Raw genomic sequence first — 16135 nt, 5'->3', positions numbered from 1 at the left:
GAGACACAGCCTCCTCCCACTACTCACTGTTAACTACTGTTACATTCTCCTGGGGCACAGAAAGCTGCCACGGGGGAGGAGAGAATCCCCTGGAAGATGCATCCCCAAGGGAGAGCTCCAGGGAACAACATTGCCTGCTGTGGAAAGTTTTACAAGCGAGCTGCGGTTACCCACCATCCAGATGGTGAATATTCAGTGTTTGCTTTAGAGCAGCATTTCCAGATCCAACCATGCAACTCCCCATCTCTCCTTTTCACCAAGAGAAAAGGGAGTGCTGAGGTCTCACAGCTCCAGCTCTTCTGAACCAGTTCCCTCTTCGCCTGGACTTGATCAGCATCAGTCTCCTTGGAAAACGGGAAAGGAGGAGGAACAAAGCAGCTTTCTTGCAAGCAGGTTCACAAAACCCTTTTGTCTTGCTGGACTGGTTGCAGACACCCCACACTTACAAAGAAAAGTTTTTACTCCTATTTCTAATGCAACTTTTCTCTCTTGGTCCTCTCTGGCTGAACCTTTGCCAAGACTTTAGTAACACATAGATTTTGTAGTTGGTGAAGTTGTACCCCTTACCCTGCACATAGGAGAATATGTCAGCCTGCAGACACTGTCAAATTCCAGAGCTTGTATCTTCCTTCCTAAGGAAACAGTGTCTGAGGCAGGGGGCTTTGCTCAGTTAGGAATAACCTCCAGGAGGGATTCAGCACTGGCTGAGGAGGATTTGCTGGAGGGAAGGCTCCTCTCTTCCCCCTGTAAGTGTCAGGTGCAGCATCCACATCCCTGAGCTGTTTCTTTCTGCAAGGACTCTGACTTCACCCTGTGCTTCAGCCACAGTCACAGCACCCAGATCTGCCAGGTCTGATCTGTGCCTCTCATCCCATCTCAAATCCCATCTTGGTGCTGGGGAGTTGCTGGGAGTACTTGTGTCCCAAACATCTCTTGGGAATTCAGCAGTCTCCTTCCCACGCAGACACCAGCTGGGAGCAATCCATTCCTGCTCAGCTCTGCACCCAGACTGTACACAAGCAATTTTAAATCCAGGGTGTGGACTAGCTGAAAATGACTAAGAAAATGAAAGATGACTAAGAAAAACAAGCTTGTGTGCTTGCTGTGGAATTATCTCCAGCCTGAAACAGCTGAAGAGCTCTGCAATTCTCCTGCAAAGCCCTGAGAGAGGCATAGATCTGATAACATTGAGGCACCCTGAGAGCCAGAGTCCCTGCCTCCAGCTCATCTGCCAGCAGATGTGCCAAAACACCTCCTCTGGCTGCTGGTCTTCCAGGAGGCTCTGTCAGTGGAAAAACCTGCTCTGCCCACTGCTCTTCACTCCTGTGGAGCAGGGGCTGTGCAAGGAGCAAGCAGGGCTGTCAGCTCCTCTGCCCACATCCTGTCCATTTGTGACTCCATGGCAGAGCACACCAGGGCTGTGGAAGTTGGTGGCAGGTACACACAAATATGTCTGGGTGAACTTCACTCCTATCACTTGGCTGATTTCTGACCCTCTGCATCTACAGTCCTGCCATTGTCTGCCTTCTTCTGTCTCTTCTTGTGTGGTTTTCCTTTAGTTTTGCCCTAATACTTCATGTAATTCTGGTTGCTATGCAGGGTTTGCAGGCTCAGCTGCCTGTAACAACCCCTCTCCATGGGTGTGTGCAGCTTGGCTGCAGGGAGGATACTTTGCTGATTGATTTGCTTTTTTGTTTGTATAGTTATTTTAAATGCTTGGAAATAAAATAAAGCTGTTACTTATACCTTTCCTCTCCTGATGCCAATTAACTTCAGCAAATTAATCTGTTTCAAAACTATCCTTTAGAGTGCAGACAGGAATACAAACTGTATGGCTCAATTTACCTCCCACTTTTGTCCTCACCAGGGCCATAAGGGGGGTAGTGAGGGGCAGGGAAGCAGCTGAAAATCAGACAGTGTGTTTGGACATGTCCATGGGTCCTGTGCTGGGTCACCACACAGGCTGATGAGGGGAATCCCAGAGGCTGCTTCCTCTACCAGAAGCTGGAGGAAGGGGAGGATCTGAGTCTTGATTCCCCACATGCTGAACACATGTCCCTGCACTATAAAAAGAACTATTTGATGTTTCATAACCCTTTGGTAAACCTGAAAGGGAGCCCAGTACAGTTTCCAAAGCTCTTACAACAGGTATGTTGTCACCTTAACTGCTATTTTCATCTGTAAACAGTAAGTTTCCAAAAATAATTGTCCAGCCTCTTGATTGCATCGTCCTCCCCTCCCTGCTGCATTGGCCTAGCTGGTAGATCTTGTATTTGAGCAAGGAAGGTCACTGACCATAGCTCCAGCCATGCTGGTGGAGAAATCACATGTTAATGGTGCTTCTCATTTTATATATCAGGACATTTTATCCATACAGGCAGCCCCAAATTACCTCCTTCATTCATACAGTTCCATAAGTTCCCTACTTAAACACATCCACCATCAAAACTATCTACCCCAGAGATTGAGCCTTGCAGGAATGAAAATGGGCTTTTGAAACAGAAACTTCCTTGGGCTCCTAAAGCTCAGAAACAACTGTAAAGCCAGAAGAGTCAATGAAAGAGAAAATTTTAAAGTTTAAACAGTTGTTGTTCAGGGACTGCTTTTCAAATGAGTGAATTCACCTGTTGTGGAGGAAAAACAAACTACAATGGTGTTTGCCTATTTCAAAACTCAGATACCACCCACTGCAGGCAAGCAGGCTGCAGGGAGCACTGAATTACACCAGTGTGTTCACACTGGGTGAACAAACAGAAATAACTCCCAAGCACAAGAGGTGCTGGGATGAGCAGCATAATGAATTGTGCCTTTCCAGCACACCAGTCTTTCCCATTAGTGTGATTCCATCCCTCCAGAACAACTGGCTCTGCATGGTGGATAGTGGGCAATGCCTGCAGGGATCCAGGTGGGAGCCAGCCTTGGATACCAGGGGGTGTAGGGAAAGGAGCAGCTCTGGTGCCACTCTTTGCCTTAACAACCATGTGTGTGACCAGGGAGTCTCACTCCCTGGTACGTTGTTTCAGAATGAGGATACTAAAAAGAAGTTTTACTGCTAATAAATTAAAAGTGAAATCAACACTAACCCCTACATATGGGCTGCTTAAAGAATTTGCAGGATTACAACTGTTCCAATAAACAAAAGAATAGGTCTTATATGAGGAACGAGAGTAGAAAGTGTATTGAAAAGCAGAGGAAAGTCCTCTACCTTGTTTTATGGCTGCAGATTAATAATAAATCCTGGATGAATCTACAGATTGAAGAAACAAATGTAGGTCTTACTAGCATTAATATGAAAAGTACACTAAATTCTCTTCCCAAATCTTGATAATCCATTCATAGTCCTTATGTCTGTTGCATATCTACTCAAAACCAAAATGTCTTTTATTATTAGTCATTTAATTGCACATATCCTTCTCATCTCCTAAAAACCCCTCCTTTTTGTGCCACCTTTGTGTAAGGATAAATTTCAGACTAATCAATTAAAATGCAGTTGTGAAATGAGCAAACCAAAACAAAAAAAAAAATCAAAAATCTCACTGCCTAAGAAATCTATAGCCTTCTTCCCTGTCCCTGGTAAGCCCCAGGATCTCCACACTCTGAGGGTGGAGGTCAGCAGGTTTAACCATGGGGAGAAGAGCAGAGGCTGAACAGTCCCTCACTTCTCCATCAATAGCAAATACCTTCTGCTCTTTAAAGGGACAAGAAAGCAGGAGCCAAGGGGATCCCAGGAGCTGCAGGGCAGGGGTCTCCCCACTCAGTTAGAAGAGCCAGGCAGGCTGAGGAACAGCAAGCAGCACCACCAAGGATCCAGGTCACCAGAGAAGCTCATGGCAATAAGGCACAGTGAAAGTTAAAGGGGGAAAAAAATAGACTGCATCCCAGACCCAGAAAAACAAAGCAAACATAGACCAAGACTAAGTGCCCAGAGTTGAGTTTAAATTGAGCCCCTGTGCTAAAGAGCAGGGCTGGGTGTGTGGGTGGAAGTCCCAGGTGAGGCTGGTCAGAGCATTAGGGACGCTGTGGCCCTGGCATCTGCAGCCCAACAGGGACAGTGTTGTCACACAGGGGAAAAATCTCCTTCTATGAACTGTTATCAAAGTTAATTCCTCGGGGAAAAGCTCCCTGTAGCATTGAAAAGGAGGCATTGGCAGAGCACTGGCAGTAAAAACCTGCTCACATTGGTTGTGCATTTTGTCACCTTCCCTGCCCCACAGCTAATGGAGAAAAGTAGAGCTGGCTATAGGCAAAGAGAACAGCAGCCACCTGCAGGTCTGTGACCCAGCTCTTCTCCTGGCAGGAGGCTGCCTTGTCTCCTTGGAGTATTGTAAAAGTTGGTTGTGCCCCTAATAAGGAGCAGCTGAGAGCTGCCTGCTGTGAATTGGCTAATGGGCCAGCACAGGGTAGTTAAATGATGCATTTACATCTGCTGGAGCTGTGGGTTTAACTTTGCCCCCCTCTGTGGGAGGTGTGAGCACTGTGGGAGTCTGGGGGTTCACTGCTGGCCTCATAGACATCACTGCTGGAGTGGGTGATTATGCAGAGTAAGCCTGGTTTTAGCCAGCACCCTGCTCTGCGGATTGCCAGGAGCAGCTGTGTGACCTTTTCTAATAAGATATTGCCTTGTATTCATTTGTAAACTTGTTACTTTTAATTCTTAAGTATAAAACTGCCTCTTCTATGAGCAAAACACTCTATCTGGATCTTTTTTCCTCCTGCTATACCATCACATCTTTGCTATTTTTTTTACTTTCCTAAAACCATAAACTCTTCCAGCTTTGTCTGGAAGAAGTGGTGCCTTGTTTCACCTTCTGCACCCAGTGTTTGAAAATGGAGTGTTGAAGGCTGAAGACTGTTTCAGGTGAGCAGTGCTGTGCTGAGTTATGCACTGACATTACAGTGTTTCAGTACTGAAATCCTCCCCAGAGCAGCTCACCAGAGGGTTCAGAAACCAAAGTGCCAGCTTTTCAAGCAGAGAGATCCTGCTTTGTCGGGACCCTGAATCCTTTCTGGCTGGGGCTAGTGCAGAGAGGCAGAGGAAGTGTTCGAGTTGTTTCGTGTGTCTTGAGCTTGCCCATGACGAAACTCCCTTGTTTCACTCCCTGCCCGGCCGTGGCTGGTTCTCAGCCCCTTCTAGCGGGGGAAGAGGGGGCTGCAGGCTGAGTGTGGCAGTGGGGGTGACATTCAGCCATCGTGCCGCTGATTAATGCCCGTGGGGCTGGGGCACCACAAACCCAGCAGGCTGCTCTGAGCCGGGGCTCCCTCGTGGCTCCTTGACCAAATCCTTCAGCACAAAGCTCAACGATACCCTGGGATATTAGAAACTGACTGAACTTCTGTTTCTGGTTTTTCACTTCTCTCAGGATGAATGAAAACAGCTTGGCAGCACTGTCAGGTTTCCCATCCTGTAGCTGGGATGGGCTCCCTGTGAGGGACTGGCTGGAGCATCCCCCTTTCTTTCACACTGGAACAGTGCAGCAGCAAGCAAAGGGACCAGTAAATAGCACCTGGAACAAGCAGCAAATGGAGAAATGAGGAATTCCAGAGACTTGTAAAGGCATGAGGAAAAGGAGGCAACTCAGATGAGTTTAATGGTGAATGGTGGTGAGGCAGAGCACTGTGTGACAGCCCTGGCCACAGAAGGTCTTCAGGGAGCACAAGGGTGTCACCATGGCATACTGATGTCTGTGTCCCTTCAGTAGCAGTTGACATAACAGGTTAGACCCCACATTTGAAAGAGAAGGATCAAAGAGAAGGATCTTCCTCCACCAGTAGGAGGAATTGTGCTGTCACTAGAGAAGAAATTGAGAAGAAAATGCTGTGATATATGGTCCCATCAAAGCTAACATATTTGTGCCAATGGTGAGGTTTAATTTATTAATTGCTTTGTATATGGTGTCATGTGCTGACTTGTATTTGCTTGGGTTGCAGAGTGAAATTCAGACCCGCTCATCTCACTGAGTGTCTGGACTGCACATTGATAAAATGTGCTGTTTCCAAGCTTTTTATCACAGGCTTTCAGTTCCCAGAAAACCTGGTCAAATCTTAGGATGAAAGAATCCAGAGGTATTCTAATGTCAGGGTGCTGAAGGCAAAGCTGAGTTATTCTCATGTAGATGGGATATGTATTTTTCTCTTGCTCTAGAGGGAGCCTCCAGAGAATCTTGTCCTCTGGCTGAGTAGTTCAGGAGATGCTTCTCTAACTTCCATGGAAAGCTGTTGCAAGGGCATTTTAGCTCCCTACATGTTTTATAGATTACACATTTCAGAGCATTTAATCAGGGCTGTGGAGCCCTTTTCAAATCTTTCCTTTTACCTCTTTTATAGATCCTGCTATGGGGAAGAGGGCCCAGAGTATCCAGAACAGTACTGACCTCCCAGTCAGGACACTGAGCATCAGTGCACCAGAGCCACTTGACTGACACTTTTATCTGGGCACAAAACTCAGGACTGAAATCTGTATGCATTGAGATCAAACCTGGTGTTCTCATCAGAAAAGTCATGGAAGGCACCACTTTGAAAGTGCCTTTTCCAAGTGGAATAAAACTTCATAAATTGTGCTCTGCTGGACAAGAAGAACACAGCCAAGTGCAGAAGTGCTCATGGTTATAAGAGAATCAATTAGGGCATGGTGATGAATAATGCATGTGCAGCTTAGGAGAGATGGATGACATGGGTTTTATTTTTGTACTGTTAATTGAGAGTGATTCTAGGACAGAAAAAAGCACAAAGGGAAGATGGGGAGATTCTGGTCATAGTGTAAGAAGCTGGAGGCTCATCAACAATGCTTCCTGTCCATTAAGCTGTAAAAAACTCAGGAAGAGGAATTGTACTTATGTCCTCTACAGCTCCTAATCCATGTAACTGATACTGCCCAAGAACCCCATTCAGACTGTAAATGATATGAGCATTTAAAGAGTCAGAAGTTGAAGCTCTTGCTTTGAAATCTGATGGCCTTTCCTGTATTAAGACAATGTCTGCTTTGCTCTTTTGGGATCCAGTTGTAGGGCATCAATCAGTCAGCTTGATTTACCCTAGAGGTGTGGCTGTGCTGTTCCTTGGATATGTGCAGGGATCTCCAAAGGAGACCCAGTGCAGTGGGGTGTTCTAGACAGCCAGGGACCCAGGTGGGGAATGTTCTGTAGCTGTTCACATATTCCACCCCCACATCCTGATCTGCAGGCCAAAATCAACTGCTCTTCAGATCTTATGGGTCTCCCCTTGGGTCTGTGCACTGGTTGGGTTTAAAAAGCTGAGTGTCAACTCTGAGACAGAAACAGAGCCTGGCAAAGCAGGAGGAGTGCTCCATATCCCTTTGCTTTGGTGCTTCCCAACACCCAGCTACAGGAATTTCCCAATACTTGGATGCCTGCCCAGCTCAGAGCAAAATCTGCTGCAGGTGGCCTGTCCATTCAGCTGAGGCACAGGACATGAGGGAAGGGCAGAGGTCACAGGTTGTTGTGAGCAACCAGCCACTGTCCTGTGGCTCTTTGTAGAGCTCTTTTGTTGATGGCTGATGTGTGAAAGGCTGCAAAAGCACTTGGGGGGTTGTGTAGGTGGCTGCTCCACTGATGTTATGGGGCAACCACTGATCCCACCTGGAAGATTTCTGACCATTTCTTTATTTGCTTATTGTGGGAGGAGTCATTGCTACAAACCAATCCTCCACCAGAGATAGTAAAGGACAGCTGGTACCTGCTTAAGGAGCCAGACCTGTTGTGTGTGGTGGGACTTGAGGGTATTTCCTTAAGAAATAACACCTGACTTTGCTACCCCGGTTCTCTCTGGATGGTGCAACTCCAGCCTCAGCGTTGCAAACCAGCAGTCATAACCCCACTTGCTGCTGGGACTGAGTGCTTTGGGTGGCATCAGTGGGAGTCCTGAGGCTGCAGCATGAGCTGCCTGCTGGGGAAGTGTGGCAGATGTGGAGCTGTGTGAAGGGATGAGCTCTGCAGACCCAGCCCAAGGTGTCCAGCAGAAAACATGGATGTCCCACCGCAAAGATTTGTTGGCTGTGAAAGATGCATGGTATCTTGTGGTTGTACATCTACAGAAACCAAGAATAACTTTCTAGGCTGTTTTCTTTTAGAAATAAGGAGGAGGTGCTTAGCTGCTGGAGTCCTCAGAGTACTGGCCTGTGAAGCAGCCACCCTTACCTGGGCTGTGCTTGTCCATGTTGCTGTGGGGCAAATGCCTGAAGCATAACACATTAAAATCCCATAAAAACTCTTCCCTGCTCTGCTGGGGGCATTCTGCCTGCTTTAACTTGGACTTGTTCTGTTGCTTCTGAGGTCTCTGCCACCATCCTTCTCTCTGAAGGCCTCCCCTGTGTGACAGGCTGAGGCAGGGAAGGAAAATATGGACTTTGATATCAGGTTTAATAGTAGAAGGTCCCATAGAGGATTTGGATATGTCTAGATGGGCAGAAAGGCAAAGGTTTACGGTGATCCCTTCATGCCTTTGCCAAGTACCCTGGGGCACACTGTTTGTGAGATGGTGGGTGCTGTGTCCTTTTTATTTTGGATCAGCTCTGGCTTCCCCAAAACCCAGGAGGCCCCTGAAGGACTCACAGTTGAGTTACACTGATGATGCTCAGGTTGCCAGTACATACCCAGGCCCAGATGCCAGTCTCCCACTTGTATTTTTCTTGCTCTGGTTATTTGAGGGTGGGGGAACCAGACAGGCACTTTCTCTGCTGGACTTGTGCTTTTTGCTCCCTGTAACAGATGAAAACACAGAACTCAGGCTGCTGTGCAGGCTGAGCATCTTGGTGTGGTGTCAGCAGGGTGTCCTGGCAGTGACAGAGGCCATGGGCACACTGGGCTCTCACTCTGTGGGACCATAGCCAGCCCATGGAGATGAGCAAGGAACTCACCTTTTCCTCAGCCCTCATATCTTAAATGCTGCCTGCACTTCTGGATACCCCTGGTATGTGAGGCTTTGAATTGTAAAGAACCTTGGGGAGGCTGCAGAAAGGTTAGGGTTTAACAGGCTGAGGGAAGTGGGAATGTGGAGCTGGAGAAGGTTTGGATGGGTTCAGCGATGGTTGCCAGTGCCTGTGGGCAGGGTTGGGAGGCAGCAAAGCCAGGCTCTGGCAGGAGAACAGGGTGAACATAAATGGGTCCTGTATCACTGAGTACGAGAAATAAAGTTCTCTCCTGTGAAGAACCCAGGCTAGAGCAGGGGCTCGGAGCGAGATGGGTTTTTATTCATGTGGAGGGCAGTAACCCTGAGGGGCCAAGGCCCGGAGCTAAGCTAAGCTCCTCATTGTCCCTGTCTGGAGCCTTAATGACCACGGGTCCCTGTGGCTAATTAGCCGCTTTCCGCGGGCGGTGGGGGGTTGCCCCTTGCAGTCTCTCTCCTCACAGCCCATGGCAGGGGCGGCAGCAGCCGGGGCCCCTCATCCCGCCCCATCCCGCTCCAGCCCCGGGACCCCGCGGGCCGGGGGGAACCTTTCTGCGCCCTGCGGAACCTTCGCGGCGGAGGCGCCTGTTGCTGCCCGGGGGACGAGGCGGGCGCTGCGACGGGGGGCGGCCCCGAGCGGCGGCGGAGCCCGAGGAGCGGCGGAGGCGGGAGGAGGCGGCGGGGCGGCCGCAGCTCCCGGAGCTCCCGGGGCGGCCGCAGCTCCCGGGGCCGCCGGGCCGCAGCCCCCGCCCGCCGCCCAGGTGAGAGCGCAGCGCTGCGGGGCCGCCGCCACAATGGGAGCGGAGCGGGCCGGGCAGGGCACGCCGGCGAAGGCCCGCCCGCCCCGCCGGGGGTGTGCGCGGGGCGCCCGCCCGGCCCGCGGTGGGCGCCGGGTGGGGGCGGCGGGGCAGCGGCCGCCGCGGTCCGAGGGGCCGGGAGCGATGCGGGGGTGGGAGGGCGGAGGGGCGGTGCTGCCGGGCCGCCCGGGGGGCGGGTCCCGGTGCGGGGCGAGGAGCCGGGGGCTGCGGGGCCGGGCCCGGGGCTGAGGCTGCAGCCGCCGCCGGGAGCGGGGCGGCCGGCCCGGGGCGCGCCCGGCCGAGCTTCGGGGCCTGAGCGGGGCTGTGGCTGTGGGGGAGCCGGCCGGAGGTGCGCTCGCCCCCCGTGGGGTGCCGGGGCTCCCGGGGGTCCGCCCGTGCCGGCAGCGCGGTGCTCACACGGAGGGGCCTGGCGGAGCCCGGACACGGCCGCTGTCACGCTCTGCTGTGGCCCAGCGATCTGTGGGACTGGTAAACACGGTCCGTGGGACTGCTAAATAGACATGCAAAGTCATAATTTATTGTCTGCGTGAGACTTGTTCGTGAGCCGTGGAGGGGGAAGGCTCGGTGTGCCGAGCTGGTGCTGCTGATCCTGTTACCTCTCCTGTCCGGATCCCGCCTCCAGCTTTTTAACTTGCTCCCTCCGAGGATGGGTTTTGGGTGGCTGTATGTTTCAGTGCTCGCGTTTGAGAGATGCTTGCAAACTCCATTGAAATCCCCTCCTGTCTCTTAGTCGATTGGTACAAAACTGGTGCCTTAAAAAGTTTACTACATCCCTCCAGTCTGTGTGCAGGTGGGGGAATTTTGATTTAAAAAACCAAAAAGAAAAAACTCCAAACCCAAAACACTAAACAGGAAAAATCCAAACAGTAAAAGGAAGTAATAGTTCTTTTTTCCTTTTCTTTTTTTTTTTTTTAATGCTAATAAGATGGTTACATTTGCTTGTCTTTATAACTATGAACATTGGATATCCTTTGTATGGTTATGCAAGCATCATACTTGGTGAATAATCACTTAGCCTGTAGGAAATCACTGCAGAAACTTCTGTGTTGGTTTGAGATGTTCTGCTGCCTGGTTGAAGGTGGTAGCTCCCCTTCCTGACTTAGAGTAATGGGCCTTGTCAGTCGTCTCTAGGTGCTTCAATGCAGAATCAATTAATTTAGAGTAACAGCCTTTGTTTAAGTAGCTCTGCTCTAGGGGCAGCAGCACCCAGCAGAAGAATAAAAACAAAGCAGTCTGCTTAGACCACTGCAGGTGCTCCTGGTGGGAGCTGGCATGGTTTTGGTTTGCTGGCTTTTTTTCCCAGGTGTGGAGCTGTAGACTCTGAATATACAGAGAGAACAACACAGCTTCTCACCCTGTGCCTTAGCAGCATCAGAATGTAGGGGTTGTTCCTTGAGCGCAGGTGCTGAATGTGAAATTTTCAAGAAATAGACAGTTGCTACTTTAAGGAAGAGCTGTTGTGAATATGTGACATTTTCTACCTCGGAGTAAACACCACCTTCTCCTAAAAAAGCTCTGAATGTTTAGGCACTGGGTTCCACTTGTTCTGCACTCAGTGGTAACTTCTGACCTCTACAATCTCTTGGAATTCCAGATTAGATACTCAAGGCGATTGCAGATCCTGGGTGGGAACCTGTGCTCTTGTGAGGAGATGAACCAAACAGCAAGGGTTTTATCTCCTCTCAACAGTGGTAGCATTTTAATGAAGATTTGAAAGGTATAACCTGGCATAGTAAATCTGTAACAGGACATTGTGGTGTTCTCTGGGATCCAAGTTGACATTGGGAAATAATTCAGACTGGAAAGGGCCTCAGGAGGTGTCTAGTCCAACCTGCTGCCTGAAGTGAGATGTACACCAAGGTCAGACCAGGACTTTGTTCATTCAGGTCTTAAACCCTCTGAAGACAAAGGTTTGTCAGTTTCTGTGTCCTTGCTCTGGTGCTTGACTGTCCTCACCAGGAAAGGCAAGGCCTTTTCTCTGGGTCAGGTCACACCTGCACCATTGCAGTTTGTGTCTGCTGTTCTGCTGGGTGCCCCTGTGCACAGACCCCCTGGAGGTCCAGCAGATCTGCTGTCAGCTCCCCAGAGCCTTTTCTTGTGCAGTCTGGATCTCCCACAGCCTCTCTTCACACAGCTTTGTCCCTCTGAGCATCTCTGTGCCCCTCCACCAAGCCCACTCTGGTTGATCAGTGCCTGGTACGTACTGGGGGTGCCCAGAACTGCCTGTGCTGTTTGCAGTGGCTCTGAAAAGTGCTGAGTGCCAGGGAGCCCTGGTTTCCCTGGGTCAGGGGGCTGTGCTCCTGCTGGTACAGCCCAGTGCTTCATCTCCTGTGTGCAGGGATGTATTTGGAGCACTGATGTCCCTCATCCTGCTGCCATACAGCTCTGCAAGCCTCATTCCTGTGCACACACACACACACACACACACACACACACACATGTGTGGGTACACACGTGTCACATCACATCACACCCCCTGCAGCACTGAGCAGCACTTGTTCCATCCTTCTCCACATGTTCCAGTTGTCACTAGTATGACTCTTGGCTCCCTGGCTCCCTTTCTTAGGTCTTCTGTTGTCACAGGTGTCTTGAGTTCTCAGCTGGCAGGCCTGTTGCCTTGCCTTCACTTTGTTTCTCAGGATTTTGTCCTTCTTGGAGATGTATCCAGTCACTGAGCTAGGATGGGAGTGGCAAGCTTTTCCCATGGGGATGGAGTTGAATCCTTGTGATCAAATCCAGAATGTAACAGTGCAGGAAGTGTGCTTTCAAACATGGTGAAAATGGGTGTCAGTTGAATGAAAGTTGGGTACAAGGTTTTTAAGAATGCTGTTAGTTACCATGCAACAATGTTCCTGTAATTTCTCTGGATTTGTTTCCATCAGGTGCCAGAAGTTTTTGGGAGACAATACCATGTGGGATAATATTCTCTGCTAACAAAGTCTCTTATTTTAAACCCAGTTCTCCGGAACTTAGCTCCTGCAGAGGTTAAGTACTGTTTACTATTCCTAGATCCTTGGTACAAATATAGTTTTGAGACATGTTTTCTGCTTACACGAAGTAATTTCTGCATTATATTTACCTGATTGTTGAGTTTATTACAGCTGAAATTGTTTCAGAGAATGCTCATCTCAAGACAAGAATTTGTTGTGTTTAAGCAATATTTTAGCCATATGAAAATAATTTACAGAGAGCTGGGGTATAGAGAGCTCTGCCACCCAAATCAGTGCTTATTGAGTAATTTTGCCAGCACAGAAGAAGACTTGTGTAGAATCTGGTATTTTTGCATTTTGAAAGAATGAGTGAAAATTTTGTTTTTTGTTAACTTTTAGAAACCTCACCTTTAATTTTTAGGGCTTTATGCTTATTAAGAAACAGTCTTAAAGAGGAAGGGGAATGATGAAATAATAAATAACCCTTTGTTGTTTGAGAAAGGGACAGAATTAGCTGATGAAATCAAGTGTCATTATATGGTGGGAGAAGAAAGAAGATGGAATTACAGGAGCTAGCTTCTTGCTGGTATGAGAAGGTAAAATTTGTTGAATAGGAACCTTTAAAAGCTGGTTGAGTTTCTGAGAATGTGGTGGTATTGTTTTATTGTTTGTTTTTTTTAAGTTATCATGTTTTAGAACCAGCTGGCTGGTGGCATGCCATTCTAAATAATAGTGAGTAATTGATCAGTATTTTGTATGTGATAACCAGCAAATGCCAACTGCACATTTGCTGAAAATTGGTATACCTGAAGTTGAAACAAATTTTGAGGGGGAATAGAAAGTTGAAAAAGTATATATTGCTTTCATTCATGCAGATGTAAAACTACATAAGAATATCAATAAGATTTGTTACTTAGAAAAATATCTCAAGGTATAGAAAATAACCTTTCAGAAATTCTTAAAGGTCAGATGCACCATTGACTCAATTTCTGCCTGATGTGGAGTAGCAGCATTTCTGTGCACTCCTGTGAGCAAGGCTGATTCAGTGCTATTGCAATCTCAGAGCAGCTGCAGTAATTGAAATCTTGCTCTTACTCAGTGGTAATGCTGGAGTTGGGGTCAGTCTGACACCTCCAAAAATCTTGTGGCATTTCAAAGGTGTCTGTGACTCACTTGAAGTGTTACATCCATCACTTAGAGCTCATAGCAGCTTTTTCATTGTGCTCTAAAACCTGCAAGTGGGAGCAGTGATTTGAAGCCCTCTGGGGTGGCCTGTCAGCTTGTCCCAAAGCTGCTGTTCTGAGGGTGTATCTGCAAGTTGGAATGCACAAAGAAAGAAAGGAAGAATGATCCAAGTTTGGTGTTAATGACAGTCAGTTACTCAAGCATTGGGAAAGATGTAAAGGCTGGTAGGCACTTGTCTGGAGGAAATATTGATCCTGTGCTGGGGAAAAGTGCTGCATAACTTCATGACTAAAGATCTCATTCAAAGATGCAGAAATCTTTAGGGGAAGACCTTTAGCCAGTTGCTTTGAAACCAGGCTGAAGAAATCTGTTTGATGCAATCAGTGCAGCTTGTGGTATGAACACAGAGTGCAGCATTCAGACCATACAGACTGTGCCCTCTACTCCTGCCCTAAATCCTAAGAGGAATTTCTGAGCTGCAAAGTGCAACTACCATTTGCTTCTTGGGCACCTCTTTGAAGCAGAGCAGAGTTGATGAGATGAACTAGCTGCTTGCTGGTATGACTTTAATTACTGTCTCCTCCTTCTCTTCACAGGCACACACAATGGCACTGGTAGGAGCTAGCCAAGAATTGAGCATATTAGCAAAATTTCTCTTCTGCCACTGTAACTGTTTCTATGCTGGTGGATGGCAGATAAGTAGAAAAGCAAAGGTGGAAAAGCTCACCATGCCCACGTGCTTTCCTGGGTTACAAATACATTGAAACTTACACCAAACCAGGAGGACTTTGGTCGACTCAAGTGCAAAACAACATGCTTTATATAAGAGAGGCACTAAACTTATAAAAGCAATTAAAGGGGTTTTGTAGTGATTTGGCAGAAAACTTTACTCTGGTGTTCTCTGTGGCAAACCAGCTTGATCTAATTACCCAAGAAGTGGAGCTGTGCAAGGGCAGAATTGACCAGCAGAAATGCAGAACCTGGCTGGTCGGGTAGAAGGGGCTTGTAGGGCAACCACAGGATAAGAAGGAATTTAAACACAGTAGAAGTACCATAATTTTGACTTGTACTATCTTCTCTTCACAGTGAAGGTTTTTATCTAAAATTCTTGTGAAGAGAACTTTTCTAGCCCAACAGAACTAGGGAAGTGACATTTTAGAGACATGGAAATTCAATCAAAGATTTTCTTCAGTTTCTCCAGTCTTACCCAGAACATCAGCATCAGTGAAGTGTGGGTTATTATATTTGAATCCAGAATGTTGAATCCAGAATAAATAGGTTGTTAAAATGTATTGATCTTATGTGAATTGCTCTAGCTGTTTGTTGCTGATACAACAACAACCAACCAAACCCCAAACCAAGCAAAATCTGTGCACCTGTCCAAGCTTGGGAGTGGATAGTGGAGGACAGGTGCTCCAGCTGCCTGCTGAGTCAACATGGGAAATGGAATGTTGTTCCAAAAGGAATTGATTGAGGAGGGCTGCTGGTGGGATTTACTCAAAATTAGTGAAGCAAAAGAGACTTTGTTACGTGGCTGGGGAGTAGCAGTGCTCTGGAAGATCAAAAAATTCTAATTAAATCTCTTGTATCAAACACATACTTACAAATGGGATTTGTGTGGTAATTGTATTCCCATGACTGCTTCAGTCAGTGAGGGTGTTGTTGAAAAGTGAATGTTGTTCAACAGATACAGTTTCATGTGTGATCTATGAGTCAACAACTGGATTAAAAACAGTGGATGTGGAAAATAGAATATGAATGGAAGATTTTTTCAGGGATTTATAGTAGGTCCAGAGCTTTGTAGTAATTTTGTCAGTGGCCTGGAAGAAAACATGAAATTAGAGCTATTCAAATTTGTGGATTATGTAAAGGTTGTGCCTGAGTGGTGAAGCATGAAGAAGGAGCAGCAGCTGTACAGTGTCCTCTGAGTTGTTTGGGTAACTGGGTTTAATATGGCCAAATGTTTTTATAGAGCTGGGGCATGTTATGCATGTTATGGGAAAGACTGGAGGCTGTAGGTTTAGAATACAGAATTGTGCTTCCAGAAACCAGTGACCTTGGAAAGGATGGCAGGAGAAGAGCAGAAATATGGCAGTGAGTCCTCAGAGCTTAAAATAAGCTAATTAATTTTTAAATACTAACGTACATTCGTAATAACAGGAAATACTGAATGAGGACAGAGAGGTGAAATCAGTTGCAGAGTATTTTGACAAGGTTTAATGTTGGTGTTTTTAAAGAGATGTTCAAAGACAAGAAAGATGTAGTGTTCAATGTTATTTCAGGGATTAAACTGTTCATTAT

General features: G+C 47.6%; 2 protein-coding genes across 3 annotated transcripts in view; one reads left to right on the top strand and one right to left on the bottom strand.

Annotated features, from left to right (window-relative positions):
- Nucleotides 1–9309: 9309 nt before the first annotated feature.
- LOC134422351 (basic proline-rich protein-like) lies at nucleotides 9310–11722 on the bottom strand. Its single transcript, XM_063164325.1, has 2 exons — nucleotides 11714–11722; nucleotides 9310–10176 (listed from the first exon to the last, which is right to left on the bottom strand). Exons 1-2 carry the CDS (start codon nucleotides 11720–11722, stop codon nucleotides 9310–9312), a joined length of 876 nt encoding a protein of 291 aa, XP_063020395.1.
- Nucleotides 9606–16135, top strand: part of RAD54L2 (RAD54 like 2) — a 69113-nt gene continuing 62583 nt past the window's right edge. For both annotated transcript variants that reach the window (XM_063164481.1, XM_063164479.1), the window contains exon 1: nucleotides 9606–9662. The gene's annotated coding sequence lies outside the window, so the exon portion shown is untranslated. The remainder of the gene's footprint in view (nucleotides 9663–16135) is intronic.

Source organism: Melospiza melodia, chromosome 10 (assembly GCF_035770615.1).
Source record: "Melospiza melodia melodia isolate bMelMel2 chromosome 10, bMelMel2.pri, whole genome shotgun sequence".
NCBI lineage: Eukaryota > Metazoa > Chordata > Aves > Passeriformes > Passerellidae > Melospiza > Melospiza melodia.
The sequence above is the reverse complement of the archived record's forward strand: the minus strand, read 5'-3'. Positions and strand labels throughout refer to the sequence as shown.